The 24,056-nt window shown below is 41.9% G+C and overlaps 1 protein-coding gene and 1 pseudogene across 7 annotated transcripts in view; both read left to right on the forward strand.

Annotated features, from left to right (window-relative positions):
- The window catches only part of LOC116429247 (opioid-binding protein/cell adhesion molecule), an 87,255-nt gene that overhangs the window by 29,412 nt on the left and 33,787 nt on the right, over positions 1–24,056 (forward strand). For all 7 annotated transcript variants that reach the window (XM_031981992.2, XM_031981995.2, XM_031981997.2 and 4 more), the window contains exon 3: positions 16,915–17,025. In XM_031981992.2, the coding sequence (XP_031837852.2) occupies positions 16,962–17,025 (64 nt within the window). In that variant the 5' untranslated portion in view covers positions 16,915–16,961. The remainder of the gene's footprint in view (positions 1–16,914; positions 17,026–24,056) is intronic.
- Positions 1,988–5,861, forward strand: LOC116429249 (large ribosomal subunit protein eL20 pseudogene; annotated as a pseudogene).

A 24,056-nucleotide genomic window follows, 5' to 3' on the forward strand; every position in this document is an offset into this window, starting at 1 on the left:
ACTTCGTTAGTAATAAAATCCACCAGTAAAAAATACTGCGCGACGATAAAAACATCAGTCTGTTAACAAATTAAAAAGATCTCGTTTAAAACCATCCGAGACGATGCCAAAATTTCCTAAACATCTTCTCCCTTGCGAAATAAAAGTATAACGCTTCTCTGTTTTCTTCTTCGAGCAGCCAATTCGCTTGCAGTACACGACTAAGTTCGCTGTAATATTATCTCGAAACTTCCGTCAGGAATAAACGGAGGGAGCCGGCGAGATTTAAGTCAGACTTTCTCCGTGGTACTCGCTTGGATGAGAATTTGAGTCCTCGTAGCGGGGCGAACGGGGAGAGAAAGGTTGCTTGGTGTCCATTAGAAGGGGGCGAGAGTTTTATTAGCCGGCTGATAACGAACGGGAAGTTTTACGTCGAACTGCGAGCCATGATTCATGACCCCGTCAGGAATGATGAAGAGAAGGTGCGTTTCGCGTTCTCCTTGCTCCCTTCTGTTCTTATTCCCAACAGGGTTCGTTTTCCTCGGTGAAGAATGCTCGGGGAAAACGTACATACCTGCGCCGACCTCCTTCAGTTCACCAAATTTGGAATAAAAATCAAACTTTCGTACTGTGTGATCCACCCATTTCAATATTCGTACATCTGATAACAACATTCTTATCCGCAGTTGCTTTAAATTCGTTCGAATATCCTTAGAAGAATCTTCTAACTCAAAATAACGTTAAAACGCGCCGGAGTTTTGAGGAATATTTTAGGAAAACTTCATCAGAGTTTGAAAAACGATCCACTTGAAGCTATCAATGAACATTAAGGGAACGAAGGAAATTGAGGAATGATATACATTAAGGAATATGCAAGAAAAGTAAAATTTGTGTTAACCCTTTGCGGACGAAGACTTAGTACACACAGCTTGCTATGAAGCTAAATTATGCGTCGAATGCTTAAACAGTAGTAAAAAGGGAACTATACACTGATCGCTTGCTATTCAAGTTATTAAATCATTCGTTTGCAACTTAGTATTGCAAATATGAAACTTTCACCTGATCGAAATGTCGACATTCGACAGCAAAGGGTTAAACAACTTTCAGCACACAGGAAATCTAGTCATTCCTGTGTCTATCGGATGTCTGTAAATCATATCATCAACAATACCAGAAGTTGATTTTCTCATTTCTGTCCCGGATCGACACATCAGGACGACAGGGTTCGTCCTTTGCGCGTTTCCTCGTCGAATCGACTGAGCTGCAATCTCGAGGATGCTTCGCGCCGTGTTTGACATTGATAGGGCGCGGTGCATCCCTTCGAGCTCTCGACTCGAGGAATTTAAGAAAGCGTGGAGATCCCCGGGCTCGGCTCGAGTGGAGAAAAGGCACGGGAACGAACGGAGTTGCAGCGTCCTTAACGAGACGTCGCTTGTCAAATAAAATGCCGGGCTCCCCGGGAGGATCCGAGCCGCGGGACGCGACCCCGCGCCGGAATATACGTGTCGTGAAAGCGAGCCGAGCTATGAAAATAAATGCGACGACGCCTGGAATGGGAAGAATAAATATTGGAATACCCGGGCACGGTGATAAGTCCGGAACCGAGGCGCTGACTATTCGCGACGGGTTCGATCTGCGATATCATCGATCGCGGGTGTAAACCGTGCTTAATGAGTCACGTTCCGATTTTAGGAGCTGGGAATTTATGGACGCTTCGACGGTGATCGATTAGGGGAGTAATAAGTATTTATAGCCGTCATCTAGCAGGATTTATTTCTAAGTATACTGAGGACTAAATCATACTGAGAACGGCGGTAACGTGTATTTTAAGGGTTGTCATTGAAAAACAATTTTTCATTGGAGGTCTAGGTATTTAGAGTACCTTTCATTTGTAGTTGATTCAGTTTAGTATCTTCACGAATTTAGCTGAGTATCATTTATATTGTAAACTGCAGATTCAAAAGTAGCTCGTCGATCTATTTTTGAATGATCAACCGGCGCATGAAAAATGGATGAATGTTTCATGGCTGGTAGCTTAGAAATAACACAGGTATACACATAGACGGTGACGGATGAATATTTGACGGTTTCGTCAAGGGAAGAGTGATTCGGCATTCCAGTCGATTCGCCGGCAGAAAAGGAATTCGTTATTCGAACAATCAATTTAATAACGTACAAGCCCGGTTTCAGTTGGCCGGCGTTCTCGATTCGATCGTAAAACTAATCCGCCCCGTCCTCGATTAAAAAGCAACGCCGCTGCCCGGGCGAGTTTAACGCGAAAACGTTAGCGCAAGAGCCGATTCGATTAAACGCGTACAGAAGAGTACCGAACGAAATTTCGACCGGCGCACTGCTTACGGCGTGTATTGGCGTATCGCTGATACGGTCCATTAATTTCTTTTCCGCTGTCGAATGGGCTCCAACTAGGAGGAAGAGGAAAATATAGCGCATCGATATTTGGCCGCTTCGGAGTAAGTTCCTTTGAACTCAAAAGAAGACCGATACGCGTGTACGTTTCCGGCAATGAAAATCGTCGGAAACTGATGCAGAATGGTAGCTCGTTAGTTGATCGCGTGTTTAACTTTATTATATCGCCATCGTTGTATCTCGTTACCTCAATACGAATTTTATTATCGCAGTTATCGAAACGCGATCATTTATCAGAATACTTCAGTAGTGTTTTCCTTTTTTACGTTACTTTCGTCTGTCATTCAGTATTTTCTTTGAACATCCTGCTACAGTAGTTTCTTATGTCAAATTTTCCATCGTGACCAACTATCGAAGCAATACGAATTTTATTATCGCAGTTATCGAAACGCGATCATTTATCAGAACACTTCAGTAGTGTTTTCCTTTTTTACGTTACTTTTGTCTGTCGTTCAGTATTTTCTTTAAACATCCTGCCACAGTAGTTTCTTATGTCAAATTTTCCATCGTGACCAACTATCGAAGCAATACAGTATTCTCTTCTCTCGCGTTACCCTTATCGAATCTATCATTCATTATCCTCTCGAAAAATCTATCCCAATCATCTCTTACGCCAAGTTTCGCAAGTTATATCCAACCATCGAAGTAATACAGCACTTTTCCCCTCGGTTATCCCCGATCTCCCCAATAATCCCGTTCCCCGGCTGTTTCGGCAGCCATCGAACCGTTTCTTCGGTTGCCAAAAACACGGGGAACAGGGAAGGGAGGGGAAGTGATAAAACTCGGTCGCCGAAAGTTTCCCTCGATACGATGTATAAGTTCCACGGTGGAACGAGCGAGCGAAGCGTGCACGTGAGCGATTGTAATTGCGCGATTTGCTCTCCGCTCGCCTGTCGCATCGTTTGGGTTGTACTCGCAACGGACGGAGTAATCAAATTTCACGGACTTCACAATTACTACAGAAGTTCACGGATAACAACCGAGTTTAACGACGACCTGCGAGGGCAGAAGATCGAGGAATCGCATTTCTTCGGCCGAACGGAACGGAATAGAACGAATCGCCGTTTCCTCATCGATCGAGAACAACCGGGAACGTCGATAGCTCGATTAACGACGAAAGTATAGACGGATGATACATACGAGGGGCATCGGTAACTTAATATAAAAGATTGCGACGTCCATCGTAGGCAGGAGGTAATAGCACAATTACAGCGACCCAGGACCGTACGATCGATACAGCACTTACCTCGCGATTGCACAATTCACTGAAATTGCTACTTGAGAGCTGCTTTGATTTCTGCCGTTCCCCGGCACATTGCGACACATTGTCCGCGAAACGGCTTTATTCTGTAACGCTAATATTCGGGTCAAGGGCGGGGGCAGGGGACGTTTTGATGCGGAGAAGTGGCACGAAGGGAAACGGAAAGATAACGACGGCGTCGTTGTATCCTGTACTAAGGGAGAGCATGGGTTTCATTTTCATTTTCGTCTTTGAGATTGTGTTTGGAAGAGAAGATTTGAAGGTTGACATTTGAACATCTCATAAAAAGGTGTACAAGTATATTTGAGGAGAATTTGTTTGAAATTTAACCCTTTGCACTCAGTCAGCACCTGATTTGATTCAGTAAAACTATAGAATCTGATATTTAATGTTGAACTTTGTATAATGCCTTGATACGTGAAATAGAATAAAATAGCTTTGTTCCTCAATATACTGGCGATTCCTCTTCGACTTAATCTCAAAGAATATCGTCTTTGCCGCGTCGAAAAATGTTAAATATTTCTAGTAAGAAACTTCCGAGCGCAAAGGGTTAAGTTCAATCGAACGCGAACAGTTCGGTTGCTAGGACAAAGGTTACATGGAAAATTTAGTCGTTAAATGTTTCAAGTTTTTGGAGTCGCGTGACTGTCAGGTGGACGTTAAGAAAATGAAATTTGAATATTGATTACGCGAGAAACGGGTTCACTGTTTTATTTCGGCGTGTAGCGTGGATGTACGACACGAAATAGAATTAACATCGAACCGCTGGCGATCGGGGTCAAATAAACGAGCAGCGGATAATTATCCGCGTGACGCAGACCGGTTCATTAATATGAAAATACGGGCGACAGAAGCGGTAGCACTCCGCCCGCTCCCGAAATTTCTCTGATATCCACGCGTTTTAATTACATATTATTTGCAAATCCGATTCACTCGTAACGAGGCCGACTCGTTCCCCGAAAATCTGGGAAAAATGAAGGAACCTCGTAACGTCGATCGGCTTCCTAATGAAAACGAGCCCGGCGATCGTACAGGTTAGCTTCGGGGAAGTAATTGTATCGACTGGCCTGTACACGTACTGCGCAGGCCTGATGGTGTCCGAGATAAACCTGAAGCGACTGCACGGATCGCCGCATCAAAATCGCCGAACGAGGTGTATCAGCACGGAATTCGCAAAATCAAGCAAGATACCGTTACACGCTAATTCCGAGATTCTACATGGCGAAGGAAGGAAAAACTCTGGAATAAAATTCGAACCGAAATTCGAGAACAGTACTTACGAAGAGAAAAGAATTAAAAGTGGAAAACTGTTTCCGGAAGCAAAATATGGAAAACGTACACGCTTGCGTAATTATAAATATGTGGTTGAAATGAAAATTCTGCATCGTTTACGATGCGCAGCGAGATTTCCATTTGACGAAATACAATTTATGAAATCCCATCAAATTAATTCGTTATTATTTCATTATCGAACTTCCAAACATTCATACGTACGTAATATTAAATAACACAAATTGACCGACCAAGTAACTTTAAACTTTGATTTAAAATACGTTCTTTTTTCGTTCACTCAATTTTAATTAGTTCCTACATTTTTCATAAACTCCGAAATCTCTTTCCTTTCGTTCCTTTTCTCACTAAGAAGTCTTCCCACATTGAGTGTTTAATTTGTTTACCTAAATTTTGTACCGAGTTGTTTACCTGATAAAAGTAGATAATACACTAACAGCCAGTGCGTGTAAAAGAGGAAACCACACCTTTGTACAAAATGAGAATATTTGCTCCTGACGCTATTGTAGCAAAGCCTAGATTTTGGTATTTCCTTCGTCAACTCAAAAAGTTCGAGAAGTCCACTGGAGAAATTGTCTCTTAAAAAGATTTCAGAGAAGACGCCTATGAAAATCAAGAATTTTGTAATCTGATTAAGATTCAAGATCTGGAACTCACAATATGCACAGAAAATATAGAGATCTTTCTGTCAGTGGTGGTGTAACACAGTGTCACAGAGATATGGGTGCACGTCATCGAGCTCGTCAATCCAAATCATTAAAGTAGAAGTGGTAAAATCAGCTAGCTGCAGGAGACCACAAGTTAAACAATTTCATGACTCTAAAATCAGGTTTCCACTACCAGAACGTATTCACCACAGGAACTGCTCTTCAATGTTAGAAAACTACGTACCTATTTCCTATAAATATTTTCATCTGAATGTTTTACACATTAACCCCTTAACGCACATTTTTTTTTAAAAAAACCGGCCAAAAAGAATCAATTTTGATATACTGCGCTTTTGTTCCATGGAAAAAGGCTATATTCTATTCTTGAATAAATGTTATAGCTTACAATCCCATGTAAATGATAAATATCAATAAAACGATTTTTTTTCTTTGCCTTCACATTGTTATTTTCACATTTTGGCCTGTTAACTCGAGTGTGTAAGTTAAGGGGTTAACGATAAATATACATTGAAGTTTACATCGATTTCCTATGTAGTCGATTTACCAGTCCACGCATCAGGGGTTAATACACTGACCCGAAAAGTCCGCTATCCGGTACACAAGCCCCAGCGTCCGCGAAGCTGTACAAGAATCGCGAATCGCATAACCCCGTCCACCCTCCGCTGTAAAGTAATAACTCGCTGACACACGGGGGTGTCCGGCGTGGTCTAAATGAAGAGATCCAAATCACGGGTCGGCCGGTGTCGAGGGGGCTAACGGCGCGAACAAGCATCCTCTTTCGTTATGACGTGCCGATAAATTCCTCCCCGGCGAAGGTTGCCGGCCCCCCTCCACCCATTCGTTACCTTGACATCGACAGCTCGTTACACCGTCAAGACGCTCGGCTGACGGCGTTGTATACATAATTCAAGTGTCCCCATGTGCGGCTTCACCGCCACGTGCAGACGTTTTCAGCCGGAAGGGCTTCTCCAGTCCCCAACCCTTCTAAGGAAACCTAATTTTCTCCTCGAGTAACCCGTTAACACCCCGTCCGAATCCTGCTTCGCTATTCTCGCCGCGCGATCCTGCTAGCTATTAAATCAGTAGTCCGAGGTTTCATTCGTCGCATCCTGATGGACTTTCACCTGCTCCAGCCACATATTCGTCTTTACCTTTGCGAATTTTAGCGTATGTTCCTTTGTTAACCCCTTGGCCTACGAGTGAGACTCGCGGTGAAGATTTTCAACGTGATTCAGACAATTCGAATTCAAAGTAAACATTATTATATTGTAATCATCTATTATACTTAAAAGGAAATATAGGCGTAACATATGATTAGAATTTTTCTCTTCTAAGAAATTATTAATGACAAAGTAGCCGTATCGATCAGAGTTGAGAAAGAAATCATAGGTTAACCAGTTAACTGTGGAATTTAGTTGGCAAACCTCTCGTTCTGTGCGCAATAAAATCAAAAAATGGAGCGTGTACTCGTCGAACGCAGGACGAATGCGCGTAGAGTATATTTTAATGAAAGGGCAAAGCGAAACAAAGAAGAATTACATGTCTATGTGAAAAAATAAAGAATTCATCGCTGAAAGAATTAGTATCATGTCAAGCTTTACGATAACGGTGTACTCGTCAAACACAGTTAACTGGTTAAATGTCTACGGATTTTCATTTTAAAAGGAATTAACTGTTATAGTAACGGTAACCTCTAAATATTGAATTCGGTGATATTTTTGTAGAAACATAATGTCCTTTACTATTAATGTAGAGATGAATGTGATAAAATGTAATGTTATGGCTGATCATTCACTAGGAATTAAAAATTATTCGCAATTCTAACTAAAAATTAGAATAAAAGCTACTAGTATTACAAGAGAATGATTGTAAATAACAACACTCGACTCGACTGACAGCAACTCTTCGACTTCGACTGTTATAACAACAGAACGACTGACCTCTTCACCCACGCCAATGATTCCTCTTACACCCTGTAACAGTTTCCTGTGTACTCTTTTCTTTAAGTGGGCTTGCTTAGTGTTTCTGGAAACTACGTTAAAACCTGCATTATATTCTACAGGACTCTACAAACATTTCTCTCGAACGAACAGTTTCGCTTGAAATTATTGCCTGGATCATTATAAACAGTACCTGCATTATTTCACGAACATGTCGTTACGCATTATTTAAAGTATCCGCCGAGGAAATGAAACAATACAGCGCGAATGAATATTGTAGGGGATAAGGAACGGACATTTAACTAATCAACAATTAAACGATTCGCGATGTTGAAATTCGAGGGTCCGTAATAATTCACGAGTAAGCTCGTTTAACGCGCGCGAAAATCTCCGTCGTTCCCATTCAGTTCGTCCGCGTTATTTAAAATTAAACGAGTGTTGGATGCACGGAGGCCATTTGTTACCGTGCCAGTTTCCATCCCTGGTACGGGCCCGTGTACGAACGAACGAAAGTTAAAAGAAGAAAAATCCCTCCATACGTTACGGCCGTGGCAAGGAAAACGAAACGATACCCGTGTGCATGTAGGATATTATAGGACCCCGGTAACAATGGTATCAGCCACGTCGCGAGAACGTATCGCAGTTAATATATCGGCGGGTGTTGCAATCGATAATTCGACCAAGCCGACGGTAAATCACGATTCCGCGTAAGGCTGCCTCGCTTCTTCCGCGAGAAAAACTGCGAAAGGGATTAAATATTATATCGACGGCGTTACCCTCGTGTGCAACGGACCATGCCGCACTGTCTATCCTAGCTTTGCGCAAAGCCACGGAAGTGCAGCTGTAAACCTCGATCCCCGTGACATTATTCGCGGCCATTTTGCCTTCGATACTCCACTGCTGTATGGATGATTGAAACGGCCGCGACATGGACAGTCCGTTAACTGTTGGAGAAATTGCGGTTTTTATTAATATCCAAAGTTCTATGAGGATTAATAATGAACCTTTTAGTATCGATGAGTTTCTGTTGTAATATATTACCACACGAGTTGATAGTTTGATTTGATAATGATTAGTGATTAGTTTTGGAGATATTTTAAGATACAGTGAATGCGATGTTTCGTTAATTTTATTTTTATTCGGAGGAATGAAAATTGTTTTAATGCCGCAATCAAAATTGATATGTACTTGAGAAAAATTATCGATAGTCTTGAAATGATCGTAGATATGTTCTAAAAGTTAAACACAGAAAAATTGAATTTAATGAACTAGGTTAACTGTTTTCGTGTCTTCTGATCATTTCCAGCTCTTCCTGTTTCCAGAGACCTGATAATTAAAAAATATAATTTACTCGGAGTTCACCGGAATTATTTATCTGCCGTAACGACGCAGAGCAGCGTCGCTAATCTATAGATTTAATTTCGTGAAAAATGGGACTTCATCTAGACGTACGTTCGTTCCAGTTTTTGATTTATCGTTCGACAAGAAATCAATTTATTGTTCAAGTGTACAATTTCCATCTTGTCGTCCATATTTTATATATATTTTATGTTTCACTGGCAATCGCTGGGACTGTAAATAACGGCAGGCTTCTTTGCAAATTTCATTCAAGCAACAACTTTTATTTACGACTGAGTCCAGCAGTATAAAGTGCGCGTATAACAATATCAGGTATTAATAAATGAATTCTATCGGATCCTTATCGACGATAGGCTAAAAACAGTCGACCATGCTTTCAACGAATCTGCACAACGCGAAGCAATTCGACGGTAGCCATTGTTACAGCTGCATAAATCGAGGTAGATTGAATTACGAAAATGAATTCATTTCTGTTGAGAAGGGAATCGATGAGAACGAACGGCACGCCAAAATAACCCGGTAAATATAACCGATCGGAACGTTCCTGCAAAAGCACATTATAAATCTCGCTATGTTAATACGAACCAAATTTACGAATACATCGCCGATAATATACGATTAATACGCCAGAACATATTTCTCGTTTTCCCCGAGTCTCTACTATAATTTAAATCTGAAATCAAGTCTCTCGGAAACCGTTAAACAATTGCATCAATCCATATTCAATAACATTGGTTCTTTAATTGATAAGAAGATTAAACATGCTATTACAAATTGAACGTTTAATTGTCTTCATCGAACCAAGAATTGATTGAAAATCGTCTTCCTTCCATTTGAGACCCGAAAGAAGTTCAAGATAAAATAAAAGACTGGAAGAAAGCTTCTTAAAATTGTTCGTTTGTAACTTCCACGAATTTATAAAGCCCCCGGTGCCGATAAGAATCCGCATTACTATCAAATGAACCATATTATTCTCTCATTCTCAAAGTTATCCTTCCGTAAGCTGATCCAGATAGTGCCAATGGCGCATTATTTATCTTCGTTAAACCCAAAGTGCGCGCGGAATAGAATTATTTCGAACATATTTAACAAACTCACGATTCGCTGAACGACTCAACAACATTCCAGAACAATTCCCCCGCCGTTCCGACATGAATAATAATAAAAACAGCACGATCTCGAGATCCTTCGTGCTGTAATCCGGCAAACGCATCTAATTGCCGTCGTCAAGATGTTAGCAACTCCTGGAACCTCCTCAATTTCCTTCCCCTTCACCGACGAGGGTTCTTCTTGAAGACGCGCGGGCACGTTTCACCGAAAAGGCCACGTACCTCTTCGACTTCTCTTTTTTCCCTCCTCTCCCTTTCTTTTCCTCCGGTCCCTGCTGCTGCCTCCTTCGTCCCCGTCCCTCGCAACCCCGGCAGCGACGAAAAGCGCGACAAATGCAAGAAAGAAAAGTACGTGACCCGCGATGGGAGTGTCCACATTTATATTTCTTCCTCTCGAGGTTTTCGGGTTCCTGCTTTCCGCGCTGACACTAATTTGCCCCGCTTCTCGTGTCTCCCGGTTCTTTCGAGCCCGTCGTAAAATCCGCGCCCCGCTCCGCCCCGCCGCTGCTCAAAGGAACTACGTGTTTTACATCCCGCCGCTGGAACCCACCGCCGAATAAATGTCTAATGAAATTTAAATATCTCCGGCAAGAAGCTGGGGGACCGACGCGAGAAACCCTTGCCATTCGTCTTTCCGCAGCGCGCCCGTTAAGGTAATGCGGGAAACGCGCATCCCTGTACGGATTGTTTTTCCGTCTTTTTATCTCGCCGACCGCTTCGACACTTAATTCCGACCGCTATCTCGTTTTTACGTAATCTCGCTTAAACGCTCGCGGCGTCGTTATGTACGCTCCCCCGATTCTTGCGGCTTGTTTTTCGTTTGACGATTCTTCGTTTTGTCCGCGGCCGCTGTAACAAATGACCAGTTAACTATGGAGTTTAGTTTTGAAAATTCCCCGGTGAAGTCTGTAATGAAATGAAGTAATGACTTGCTTGATATATATTAATACAGTGCGTACCGGTGAGCTTTCAGAAAACTGAATTCTGCGGATGCCGATTTTCAACGAAATTAACTTTTGTCGATATATATAGAAAAACTCGAATATCATATTGTTGTATAATATATTTTAAATTTTCAAATGCTGTGGTAGTTAGCAAAGTTATAGCTAAGTGTCTTCATATAAAAACGAGATTTCCCGTTGCCAGTATGCGATGTGTTATGATGAAAGTTTGAAGTAAAGTGAAAGTATTAATCAATTAATTGATTGCTGATGGTTAGTGCTATCTTGGATTTTAAGATAACGGGCGCTCAAACATAGTTAACTGGTTAAAAAAATATGTTTGCTTGTTTACAAATGGTTTTAACATTTGAGTGCTTTTACTGGTACGTGAAATTTGCGTGCTTCGCGTAAGCATGATGTATTCCAGCGGTAGCGGAGATAGAAATTATTTATAAGTATTACTATCCGTCGAATATGAATATTGCTATTAGTTTACAGTATCATCATATGTTTGACGCAGAGTCGTATCGAGGTTTTACAATTGAATCAATGATCGCTTTCCATATGTAACCGGATATACGGGATATATATTTCGTACTAAAATTAAAACCGTCAAACGTATAGATTCACCCGATCCACGCAATTAATTAGAAATTTACCTGGTATCGCATCGAGATTACGTTAATTTATTTACTTTCGTTTCAACATGATGCAAATATTCGACGTCCCTTAAAAACACCATCGACTTAGAAACTACTTTCCGTAAATATTAAACGAAAGACCAAAATAAACTTTCATATACAGCGATGCGATAAATATAATTATTACAAAAACCACTTTAGCGATCTCGTTTGCGGAAGAACGAATATAATGCCGAGCCGTAAAACGGTTGGAATACAAAACAAAAAATCGATGCTCACGGAACAGAAGTCGGTCACGAAATAAATTTCAAGCGAATTGGTAGAATTAAATCGGAATTAAATTACTCTCGCAATCAGCGGATATTTCGACGGTCATTGAATTTTTTCCGTTGCGTTTTTCATTTGCCATTTCGCGTCTTTTGTTTCAAAGACAATGAAGACAGCATGAAAATGATGCGCGTAATCAAGGCCCGTTTTTCGTTCCACGTGAAAATGTGCAGAGAAGCGATAGATCATGACTGATTCCAGTGTAGACGGGTGTAATTTACAATTTTGATTACGGATCGATACGTTTCATTTGAGGAAGAATCACAAAGATCCGGCAGTATCACGAACAGAGGGTCTAAAAGCTCTTTTGGCTCGAAGATTATTAGATTGGGAAGCAAACGACAAAACGAAGGGTTTTTAAACGACAGTATATTGAATCGAGTTTCAAAGGTTCTCCAATCGTTTTACTTATCTCGGAAACCGTTTTACTTTCGTAACTATCTAGATCTGTTCTCGATCCTCCGAGGGTCTGTCCCCAGAGTATCGGGGACACAATAATTTATGTACCACAAGTATTTGTATAATATTAAAAGCATTCTGTTCCCTAAGATATGTCTCGAAAATGGGCGAATAAATATTAAAAAGGGAATACAAAATGTACAACAAACTCTACCGTGCACAAGTTCCCATTCCTTTCGAGTGAAATTAAATACAAAATTTATAACAAGCTACATCGTCCAGAAGGAACTTGGAAAAAATCAGCAGTGATAACAGAAATCCGCGGTCGCTGTATCTCCTTTGTGAGGCGTTAAAAAATATAATAAAAACCTCTCGGTAACTTCCCGAATGGCGCGCTACGTGTTACAACTTTAAATGAGAACGGTCTTAAACTCAAGCAGATTTCCTTCGAGATGATCGTTAAAGGAAAGCACGTTGTCCCGATGTCATAACTTTAAATGATAACAGTTCATTTTGTTCGTTACATAAAACGGTTGCGGTGCTACTCGACTTTCGGGGTAAGACGATCCGGTGCGTCGTTTGTGAAACAAACTAATTTTAAAACTTCGAACGTTTAATCCGTCCCCGTCTCTCCGCGATGCAATAAACGTCCCGTTAACGACCGCGGCTTATACGGGGAGCGCCGTTCTCTTCTTGAGCGATGGCGGCGCGGTGTCGTAGATCGCCAAAGCGCGCGAACACTTTCGCGAAAACTTAACCGAGACTGGAAGGAAAGTGCTGGGTAACTTGTGTTAATCCGATTACACCGATACGAGGCAGTGAACCGTCCTCGGAAGCAACAACCGGTCCCGAACTCCGCGGAGCTGGCGTTATTTTATAAGGGGTTGAAAATTCCGCGCGGAGAATAATACGATAACATGTTCGCATAAGCAAATTGATCTTCTTAGACTATAATGTCCTAAACTCCTCCAATTTCAACTCGAACGACGCACTCTCGTTCAATAAAACAACTAACATGCAAATGTGATTTTCTAATTGCCTGGTATCTGGAGCGTGCGATAAACATCTCGGGTAGCTACCGATTATTCAATAATTCCAAGTACCAGCAACATATAATTTGCATAATACTGAGTCTTAAATTATTCTCGGTATCTACTAATAACTTCATTATCTAATCAAAATGCATTTGTATAATGTTTAATGTACACGTAGGATTAGACTACCATATGATCGTTACACATAATTATACATAATTGTAAGTGAATTCTAACACGATTAAAATAAAAATAAATTTTTTTCTATAGATTAGTTCGATGATTTATCAGACTACTATTTTAATTACTCCAGCGGAAAGATCGTGGTTTATCGAGCAAAAGAAACTGTAGCATCCACGTATCGATAAAGAAGACACTGATATACACCGGCCATCGAAATTCATTTTCAACTTAGGAGGAGTTTATTTCAATGAACAGTTGAGCGACGAGCATCGTCCCGGGACAGCGCAGTTCGCTGATAAGGCAAACCTAGTCCCTTCTTCCCTCGGCCGTCTCTATTTATACCCGGCAACCACCTACCGGTTGCTTTCATCGCGTACGCGCAACTGTAGCAAGCGTAGCCGCAAGTTAAAGCACTGTCTAATTAAGTACGGAAATTACGGGCACGTACGCGAACTCGCGAAGTTAACCGGACCACGTGTCGCGTCCTCGTCCGGGCTATAAACTCATGAAACTCAAAACGAGCGGCCGGTACAAGGCGATCACCTCTAACCGGTTAAACTTTCTTTCACTCTTCAAACAACGGGAAAATCAAGCGCAATAAAGAGATTACCGTAGATGACTTTCACCTTGGCGAATACCTCTTGCAGTCCATTAGTAACTTATAATTGGATCGGAGAATTTATACGTTTATAACGATCTATAGATAGGAAAATATATAAATTGTAGATACAGAGAGAAAACAATTTCCTTCTGAATCAACATATCCTAGCATAGTGCACGGATATTGTGTATGTATGCTTTATAATATTATTCACTCTTTCATAGTGCAGATAAATGATGTTAGAAATTATTAACGATTCACTACCACGATTCTTAAGTGACATCATTATTCGGTTATTTGATCAACGAGATATTCATACCCATTGTCAATCTTCTCACGACAATCGTTTCCAAGCCGTACGATAATTGAGAAAATTTATTCGGGATATCCCCGGTGATCGTGAACGAACGGTGTAACCGTGATTCTCCGTTGATCCCGGAGAGTTCTTGCACAGGAGCGGGTCAGTGAATTAATTAGGAGCTATCCGGCGATCTACGGAATGGAGCGTGCATGACTCTGTAGCGAGCGGTGCCGTATAACACGGGAACGATACGCCTCTTCACTTGAAATTCCTAATTAATCCGCGATACGCGTATCCCTTCCCCGTGATCGCAAAGCCTTATCGCGTACAAAAGCCGGCCCGGTACATTGTTAATGCCGATCGATGGCTACGATTCACATAGATCCGCCGGCGTGCGGCCATTCATCCGTTCGAGCCTATAGCGGGACAAGAGCTCGCTGGTTCGGAAAATGTGTTCGGGATTTCGCGGCGATGTGTCGAGTATCTCGAATAAGCCAGGTAGACGCCGGAGCGCGCCGGCTACACCTCTTCATGTTGCCCGGTTTCACCCGGCCATCGCACCGGCGCGGACCACGGATCAACCGTGTGTTGCGAGGCTGCCCGACCGATCGCCTGCTAGACACCCCGCGGCTCTTTCGCCGCTCGGTTACGTTATTAATCGAAACACCTGTCCGGAGCACCGGTTCCCCTTTTGTCGCCCACCACTCATATTCCTTTGTCATCGTATCAGCATATAGATTATCCGATTTGTGAATTATCGAGAACCGATTTTCGCTGATTACCGGGGCGTCTGCTTCACACTTCGTCCCCGCGGTGTGCTTCGCTTGACGCTTTCACTGCCGTTACAGTTTTCAGGATTCTGTGTAATATTATCTGCAGTTTCGTGATGAAGATGGAAGGTTTTGGAGATAGTTATTAATTATTTGGTAAATACTATTAGGTTACGACGTTATATAGATGCTTGTATTAAGTACTTTTATTCGACGTTAACCCTTTGCACTCGGAAGCTTTTCGCTAGAAATATTGTAACATTTCCCGATGAAGTAAAGATGATGTTTTGTGATATGGATGAACAAAGCTATTTTATTTCAATATTTCTCAAATTGATGTGTTGCGCAAGGTATAATATTAAATATCAGATTTTATAGTTTTACTGTGTCAAACCAAATGATGACTGAGAGTCACCTTCCGAGTGCAAAGGGTTAACCCATTGTTTTATAGTAACGAGTCAGATTTATGATGAATATTCTAAACGGAATTTATTAAGTATAAATAGTACTTGATCGTTTTGAATTCGAATTATATATTATTATTCTGTTATAAATTGTTATGCTTTAGAGGAGATATGGATATAAAATAAGCCTAGAATTTGTGTCTTTTTAATAAATTATTAATGACAAGGTAGTCGAACTGATCACAGTTAACAAATAAATCATTGAGCAAGGTGTTAATTGACTTACATATTTCGATTGTTTTAGAGCGATTCGGATGCGTCGGTCATCGATGATCAACGTGGTAGTCTGTTGATTTTTAATGTCGAATTGAGTCTCTTTTTACGTCCTCTTTTTTCCGCTGCGAATCAGTGGATTTTATTTGCGGCTATTCAAACGTCTAGACGTCTACAAACTTCGTAGCATTAAATTTTCGAACGCGACCGTAGCGTCGCGACGATCGTAATTTATATTTCACTGCACTCGTTGCTCACAGATAATTGGCAATTAACGAATTCATAATCACGCAGAATGCGAATTGATAACAGGCCAGGCGGGAAATAAAACTGCGCGTCGCGTTGGTCGTTCCGCGAGATACGTTTAATTTGTGTGGACTACCGGGCCAATGAATATTTATTTTCGCGGGTGCGTTAGCGCGAGGGTCTTATAGAACATAGTGCTGCTTCAACAATGCACATAATTAAACTGTTTGATAATGATACAAGTTTAACCCCCATTCATTTCAGGGTCATTTTCTTGGAAAACAAATCGATCTTTAATCATATCTTAATCGTCTTTCGAAAATAGATCTTTAACACTAGGTTTACGGAACGCGCCAAATTGACGCATATTGGATTTTAGAAATATTATTTTGTAAATATTTACGCTGATTTTGATTGATCAAATCTCCAGTTTCCACAATCTAAATAAACGAGCATCAATTCTTTTAGGAATAATAGAATGAAGTGTACGATAAATGCTCGTAAACCTAGTGTTAATCATATTTCTTGTTGTAATTATAACGACATTAAACTAACCACAATTTTAATTCAATTTAATTGACAAATGATTAACGTCACAATTTTCGAAACAGCGTATAAAGGTTAGAAACAAATGGAACGCGTGAATCACGAATAATTCATTTCGCCCGCCGCAAATTCTCGCTTGCGGCGAGGACATCATTACGGACAGCCAATGAATTTCGCCAATAGATTGCATACCCATACCAATTTTTCTATTACAGGAAGATTCATGGATGAACGCACGATGGATACATGAATCGAAACTATCATGGCCGGACTCGAATTGATCCTCCTGCTGCTGGCATCATCGCGCTACCTCGTGCATCCGATCGGTGAGTCGAGCTTTCATTTAACGAATGTGCGTACTCAAAGAAACTTTCACTGTCCTCTCACAGTTTTTTTTTTCCAAAATAACCTTTCACAGGAAAAGGTCGCGTACTCAAAGCGACAGGCATTTTCGAAATTTTCGCTAAAGCTATCGACCGTGTCTTTTCATTTTCCACGTGTAACTTCCATCTATCGCGGTCATTAAGCATCGTAAGCAATTTATATAGGATATGAATCACTGAGAAGAGTCTCAGATTGTTCGAGTTGGAAACAGAGCCTTGGAATCCACGTAAATAATTAATTTAATCACTCCGGTCGCACGTTTCAACTGCCACGAAGACTTCGTCGATATCAAATCATACCACTGATAGAGACTCGAACCGAAAGCAACCACGTGGGACGAGAACCATGACTTCCAGTAGTCCCGTGCTGGCAAAGCTGCTCTTCTTCCCGATAAGCATCATCTTGATAACAGTCAATATCGAGAACTTGGAGGAAACTGGGAAGAACAGCGCGGCGTATCGACCCTTTGATCACAATCACGTGACACGCGGCGTTATATCCTTTGATAAGCCTGATAGTCTTATTCGTGATACTGGAGACCTCCTACAGATGTTCCGTAACTGATATATCTTAGAGGATTAACCATCTTTGAACCGAATCACCATAACCGAATCACGGTACAATAGAAATTCATCGAAATCTCATAAATGCACTCTCGCGATTTCTACTAAAAGAAAACTCTTTCGCTTTATCAAAATACTCCCAAAGTTAACCTTACATTCCAACACCATTTAAAACTCAGTGAACCCATAGAATCGTTTCACTTCAATACCTAAATTAACTCTTTGCACTCAGGTGACTCTCTGCACTTGATTTGATGCAGTAAAATTATAAAATCCGATATTTAATGTCCAACTCCGTATAACATGAAATATTGAAATAAAACAGCTTTGTTCCTCGATGTATTTGTGACTTCCAATCAAGTGAATATCAAGGAATATCGTCTTTGCCTCACCAAAAAATGTTAAATACTTTTAGCTAGAAATTCCCTAGTGCAAAGGGTTAACCTTCAATCTCCGTAAAGTCGCCGCAAAGGGGATTCCATCGGGCACGCGAATAAAACTGGGATCCAACGGAACGGCGAATGGTTATCCGTTTCGCGCTAAACATCCGCGGCCCGATTCCGAGATACGTCGCCTGCGAGCAGCTCGAACCGCCAGGAATCGCCGGTTTCCCCAGTGGTTACCCGCTGGCGGGAAGCCGCCTAAAGGAACAGGCCTTAATCACGAAGAAGAGGAATGGACGAGCGAGACTTAGCCCGTTGGAGGTGGTCGGCTATCTTCATCCCGGGGAAACACCAGCGGCGCTGCCGCGGAACTTTCTCAATTAGTGCTGGAGCCCGATCGACCAGGAGCTCATTCGTATTCACGATGAACCTGGGACCGTAGATGGAATAGACCGATAGCCCGGCTGTGTCTTCCGTTCCACTCTATCTCTTCTCGCTCCCCGACAATCGTTCTCTCTCGCGTACTCCCCGAACACTTTCGCTCGCCGTCGCCCTCCTCTTTTTCGCTCGGCTCGGCTCTACTCTCTTTCGCTTGATTTTCTTCCGGCGGAGTTTCGTCGCGCGACGATTACCCCCCTTTGTCCTCGCCGCCCCGTCTAAAAGCACCGAAGAGGCGGATCAGGGGTCCGATTAGAATCGCGGCTTTTAATTACTGTCGTTCGGTTGAATCAGTGAGGAGTTCGATCGCCGATATCCTCGGCGAGTTGTTGCTGACGGTAGTTCCGCGCGACTGCGAGGGAAAGATCGGGATGAAGTTTTTTTAATCTCGAATCCTGTAGAATTGGAGATTCCTCTTTTCGCTCCTTTATTGTCTACCACTCGATCACGAAAATAAGAAGATTGACTGCTGGTTTTGTTAGCTAGTACAGACAACTTTGAACTTGAATCGATTCATTCAACTGTGTCTTACTTCACACGCATGTTTTCTGGAGAAATTATTTCTTTAGAAATCAGCTGCTTGTTAGTCAAGTCTGTTAGTTAAATTTCTTTATTGAATTTGGTACCATGAATTAAGAAGACTTTCGGCTATGCAAAGATTCCAATAAAGGTTACTCCGAAGACACACTATTTTATACATCTGCACCTGTAATAAAGTAAAATAGATTCTACAGCATTTACTTCATCCACCATGTAGAAAGAAATGTTCAAAACCAATGTATACTATTGCAATACTTTTCTCTAGCTTTATTTGCTAGAATTACGACTAATGGCTCAAACATTCAGTAATCTAAAACTGCAGATACATGCCCCGAGGTTACGGTTACTTTTGTTTATCAAGTCGATCGAGCGTTCGATCGACTTCAAACTAGATGCAGAGTACTTTAACTCCGGCGAGGATAATTCATTTACAGCTTGTTTAGTGAACAATTAACGCCAGCGAGAGGAGCGTAAACAGTGGCCCGGAGTGGCTTGAGAAACGATTCACGGCCTCCTTTTATTACGCTGTAACTGTCGCCGTTAATGCTTATAAACCTTCGCCATCCGGCCAACAACAGATGCCTGATGTACTAGCGGCGAGACCAAGTCGACGTCCGGGGAGTAGATATAAGCTGTAAAATATGTCGGTCTGAAACAGCGCGAAATACATTTAACGAAGATAAAGGTATCGCCTGTCCCGGAACAAGTTGCTACGACTAGGAAGCGGAGGGCCGGGGGCTTATTCTTCTCCGTAACGACCCAGATAAATCTCGGGAAATTATTTCCCGAGAGCAGCGCGTTAACGGGGAGCAACCGGTTTTTGTCGAGTTTTCAAGAACGGACGAAAATAAGAGGAGCGCCGTTCCCGATGGGGTGTCGGCAAGTAACGCAACGGGGCCTTCCGAGACACGCGATAACCGTGGAGGGCGGAGGAACTTTCTTCCTCTTTGATTCATCTCGCCACTCGAAAATTTCCTCCCCGTCGCGCCGCCTCTGGATTAATTTTCCCCCATTATGCGGAAACTTAGGAATTAATGGAGAAATCAGAATTAATAGGGGTGGTCGGGTGAACTTCACGAGAATGGACTAATGAAATTGTGTGTACAACGCTTGCAAGATGTTTGCCGAAGGGAATGAAGTTTTTTATTCGATTTTGCGAACGAATGTTCTATAGGGATTTTTCCTTTATTCTAACCCTTCGCGCTCAGCGAATTTTCCCGGTATAAATATGTATCAGTTTTTAATGAAACCCGGTGATTTTTGAAACTAATATGAACGAAATTCTGACGTGAATAACAGAACGTAATCGTTTATTTAAACGTTATCTGTAGGTTCATGATTTCGGGATATTTTCAGTGTAATACTATTGTTACGTGAAACGGCGGTAACGATTTCCCGAGGTAAATAACGTATTTGTTCCCATTTTGAGAAATCACGCAGCTGCATAACGCACCGTTTCACTCGCGGAAACGATTTTGTCCTAGAAAGCTAGCCCACCTTGAACCATTCAACATTTTCCTGCAATACTTTTTTTAATTGCAACCAGAAAAGAATTACGGCTTGTTCCAGTTGCGTAGAATTTGGAACACAATGAGCATTATTCTGCGTGGCAGTACGTCCTCTCTGACACTTCGCCGATTTTTTCAAGATTTACCACGAATCTCTCCACTGATCTAGTTATCTTTAAATCCGACACTTCGATTAAAATATTTAACAAATCAAATAACGAAAATATTAACATTCTACAAACCCAGTAAAATCGAAATGAATCTTTTATAACGGAATCTGTACTCTCCACATTCGTCTCTACGAAACACCTACGAAGCGCTGTCTAAAGTGACGCGAACGATCGTTATAGCAACTGAAAATGGACATGCATCTCCCACAAAACTGTGCAGTCGAAGTGGAATTGGCAGAAGAAATGGCGGGCGGTTCCAGGAGCGCTTAATGCACGGGGAGAGAGAAAGGTAAGCGTGGAGAGTGCGCGCTCGCGGGTTCCTTAACGAAAATTCCGCCGGCGCGGTAATGATGAGCAAACTTAGTTTGCGAGTGTACAAGACCAAATATATATTCTCCTCGCTGCGATCCCCGACCATTACTCCTGCATCACCTTCCCTCGGTCTCGTTCGCGGACGATGTAACAAAGAAGATGCTCCGAAGCGCGGTCGTTTCCATTAAAGGGAAATTTTCTTGCGCAGAGGAAACGGGGAAAGACGCCGCGCCGGCGGTGGAATGAGGTGGCCGAGCATCCTCCGCTCCAAGTTCCGCCTGTTCCCGGCGTTTTGTTCTTTGGACCGCCGACGGTTTCCTTTTATGAGAAGCTATGAGCACCGCGGAATAAAGGGAAGATCTCCGACGGTGAAGGTGTCTCTAATTTAGAGTGTGCTCACAGAGAGCCGAGTGTACACCCGGTTGAATATTTCACGGACCTTGTTTTCCCGCTCGCGACGATCAACTTCGTCGCGAGACGGTTACGCGGCGCTATCAAGACATTCCACTTAGGGCTTCGAGATTCTCCAGTTTCATTATAAAATCATTTTTGAATCTAGAAGTTCCTTGAAGTTCTCGGACAATGCGCTTCGTTCTTTCGTACTTGCGACAGACTTCAGAGAGGAAGATTCGGCGACGGTCCCTTTGACCATCCGCTCCGATTTTATTTTCTATTCAACTGCTGATACTCCGTTCTCTTTATCTTGAAATTAACAATAGGAATACAGTTCAGTACTATTAAGACGGAAGCAGGATTTAAAGTGGACGTATATTATTTACAAATTGCCCTTGATGTTCTCTATTACCGAGGATTCTTGTAAAGGGTCAAGTTCGAATGTTTCAGAGGAAAGCCGATTAAATATTATCCTATTTGTCCTCGAGGATTCGCTCTTAATCCTTTGTCTTTCGATTGTCTTCTTCCTCGATAGCTCTCGGCAAATGTACTTTGCCAATAATTCAGAAGAGGAAAATGGAATTTTATTTCCACGGCGAATGCCCGGTAATCGGATACAACGGGAAAGTCGAGAGGATATTGCGCATTCAAATTATGCATTGAAAAGAGATTGATACGATGGAGTGCGGCGTTAAGTTTCTTCTAACCGAAAAGTTCTATCGTGGAATCGACGTTAACGTCTGCCAGAATCGGCAGGCGGGGAGCCGGCGGAAAGAGAGTTCGATGTCGGAAGAAATTTCTCGGAAAAAGTCGACACTGCGAACTACCCGTTATCCCTTATCGGAAAGAAATAGTTTCTTATTTCCTGCGCCGAGGTCCAAGCAAACTTGTTTGCATCGTTATTGGCTACTTTCGAACACCCAGGCCAATGCCCGTGCTCTCCCCCGCCCGCGTCCCTAAGAATGACTCAATTTCCGCTGTTTTCCGAAGACACCCGCCTCTTCCCGCCGTTCGACAGCCGAACGGAAAAACTGGACGAGCGTACTCGACTGTTCGGCAAAGTTCAAACCTCCCGTCACCTCTAAATTCATCTTTGCAAATTGTCCAATTACGTGACGACGGCGGACGCTTCCTTCTTCGAACTTCCACTGACTTCGCCGGTGATGCTGGAACTGGTGATAAGTCACGTAACGTTGAGTCCAATTCGCATCTTACAACGAAGTTTATTTTGCTTCGGTATTCCGTTTTAATCTCAAAACAGAGGCACTGTGCATTTTAAATATATTGTAATTCGATGAGAGGAACTCGGCTAAAAATCGTTTGAAAATCAACGATTATTGATTATTGAATTTGATATTTTTATTGATTCTAACGTTGCTGTAATTATGTTCCTGATTATTGGTTTGAAATTGTGATTATCGATTTGAGAATGTCGTAATATTTAAGCCTCCTACCGGTTAATTAGAAGTTATCCAGTTACCAGTATTAACGTATCAAACTATGAAACCATTACATTATTGCTTTACGTGCTTCATGCTTCATCTCTCGACGTTCGGGTCGGATGTATGTGTACGTATATAGAAATAAATGAATAAAGAAGAGGATTCCAATCCCGTCAGGAAATGGGAGAAAAGTGGATTTCAAGAGAATCGGGAACCAGGATAGAATAGAATTTCAGTGCCATCAAGGAACAGAAAAATATTGGATTTCAAGTGGATCATGGGACTGTCTAAAAATATTTTAATGGAAGAGGAAGTTCAACAGTGACGGAATAATGGATTCGCTGAAACCGTGGTGGAAATCGTACTACCATAAAGCAATTACTTTTCATTTTACAAAAGCAGATGGTATCATTCGAATAGTCGTATATGGAGACATTTGTTTGAAATATTTGTTTAAAATCAAGGTGTAACTAAATTGTTCGGCGCAAATAATAAGGTGTGTACAACTCACTAAACTGAGTAAAAAACCCCAGCGAACATGGGTCCAAAACTCAAATAGTTTCCGAGATAAAAATAGGTTTTAACAAAAAATGGGGACCGAATAAAGAACACCGAATAATCTCAAAAAGTTTCAGTGATACGAACAAATGTGTCAAACAAAAGTTACAGGGTTTGAAATACTGCAGATCACGGTGGGAAGTATTTGACCGTGAGATGACCTTGTAAATAGAACCCCACATTTTCTATTTCATATTGTCGAAGCCGACATTCAGATGTTATATATATAAGTTAAATACCTTCCACAGGGACCATTTCGATATTCATACGCATGGCTTACATAGGTTTCGTTCCCAACGCGATACTACATCATTCACCAGCCATAATTCACAATGGCCGCGGTTATGAAACGATAATCACCCTCGTCAGTAGCATCGTTCGGCCAGTAAATCGATGGAACGAAACCGTAACGGTTTAAGCGGTCCTTAAAATACTGATTAGACCTGCCGAGCCGCTACCAGCACGACCGGTAGAATTCCAGCAATTTCCCAAACTAACAATTCGAACGCGGAGAAATGAAACGCGAGCAAGTCTGTTACGCGATACGTGGCGGCAGTCAAAGCAGCTAACAAACTTCGATGCGGCGATCTGGTCAGATATCATTCTGCCAGTGGGGAGAATTCACTGGAAACCCGTATATTCGTATTCCTCCCGACGTAACGAAAT

The sequence above is a fragment of the Nomia melanderi genome, chromosome 3, assembly GCF_051020985.1.
Source record: "Nomia melanderi isolate GNS246 chromosome 3, iyNomMela1, whole genome shotgun sequence".
Classification (NCBI taxonomy): domain Eukaryota; kingdom Metazoa; phylum Arthropoda; class Insecta; order Hymenoptera; family Halictidae; genus Nomia; species Nomia melanderi.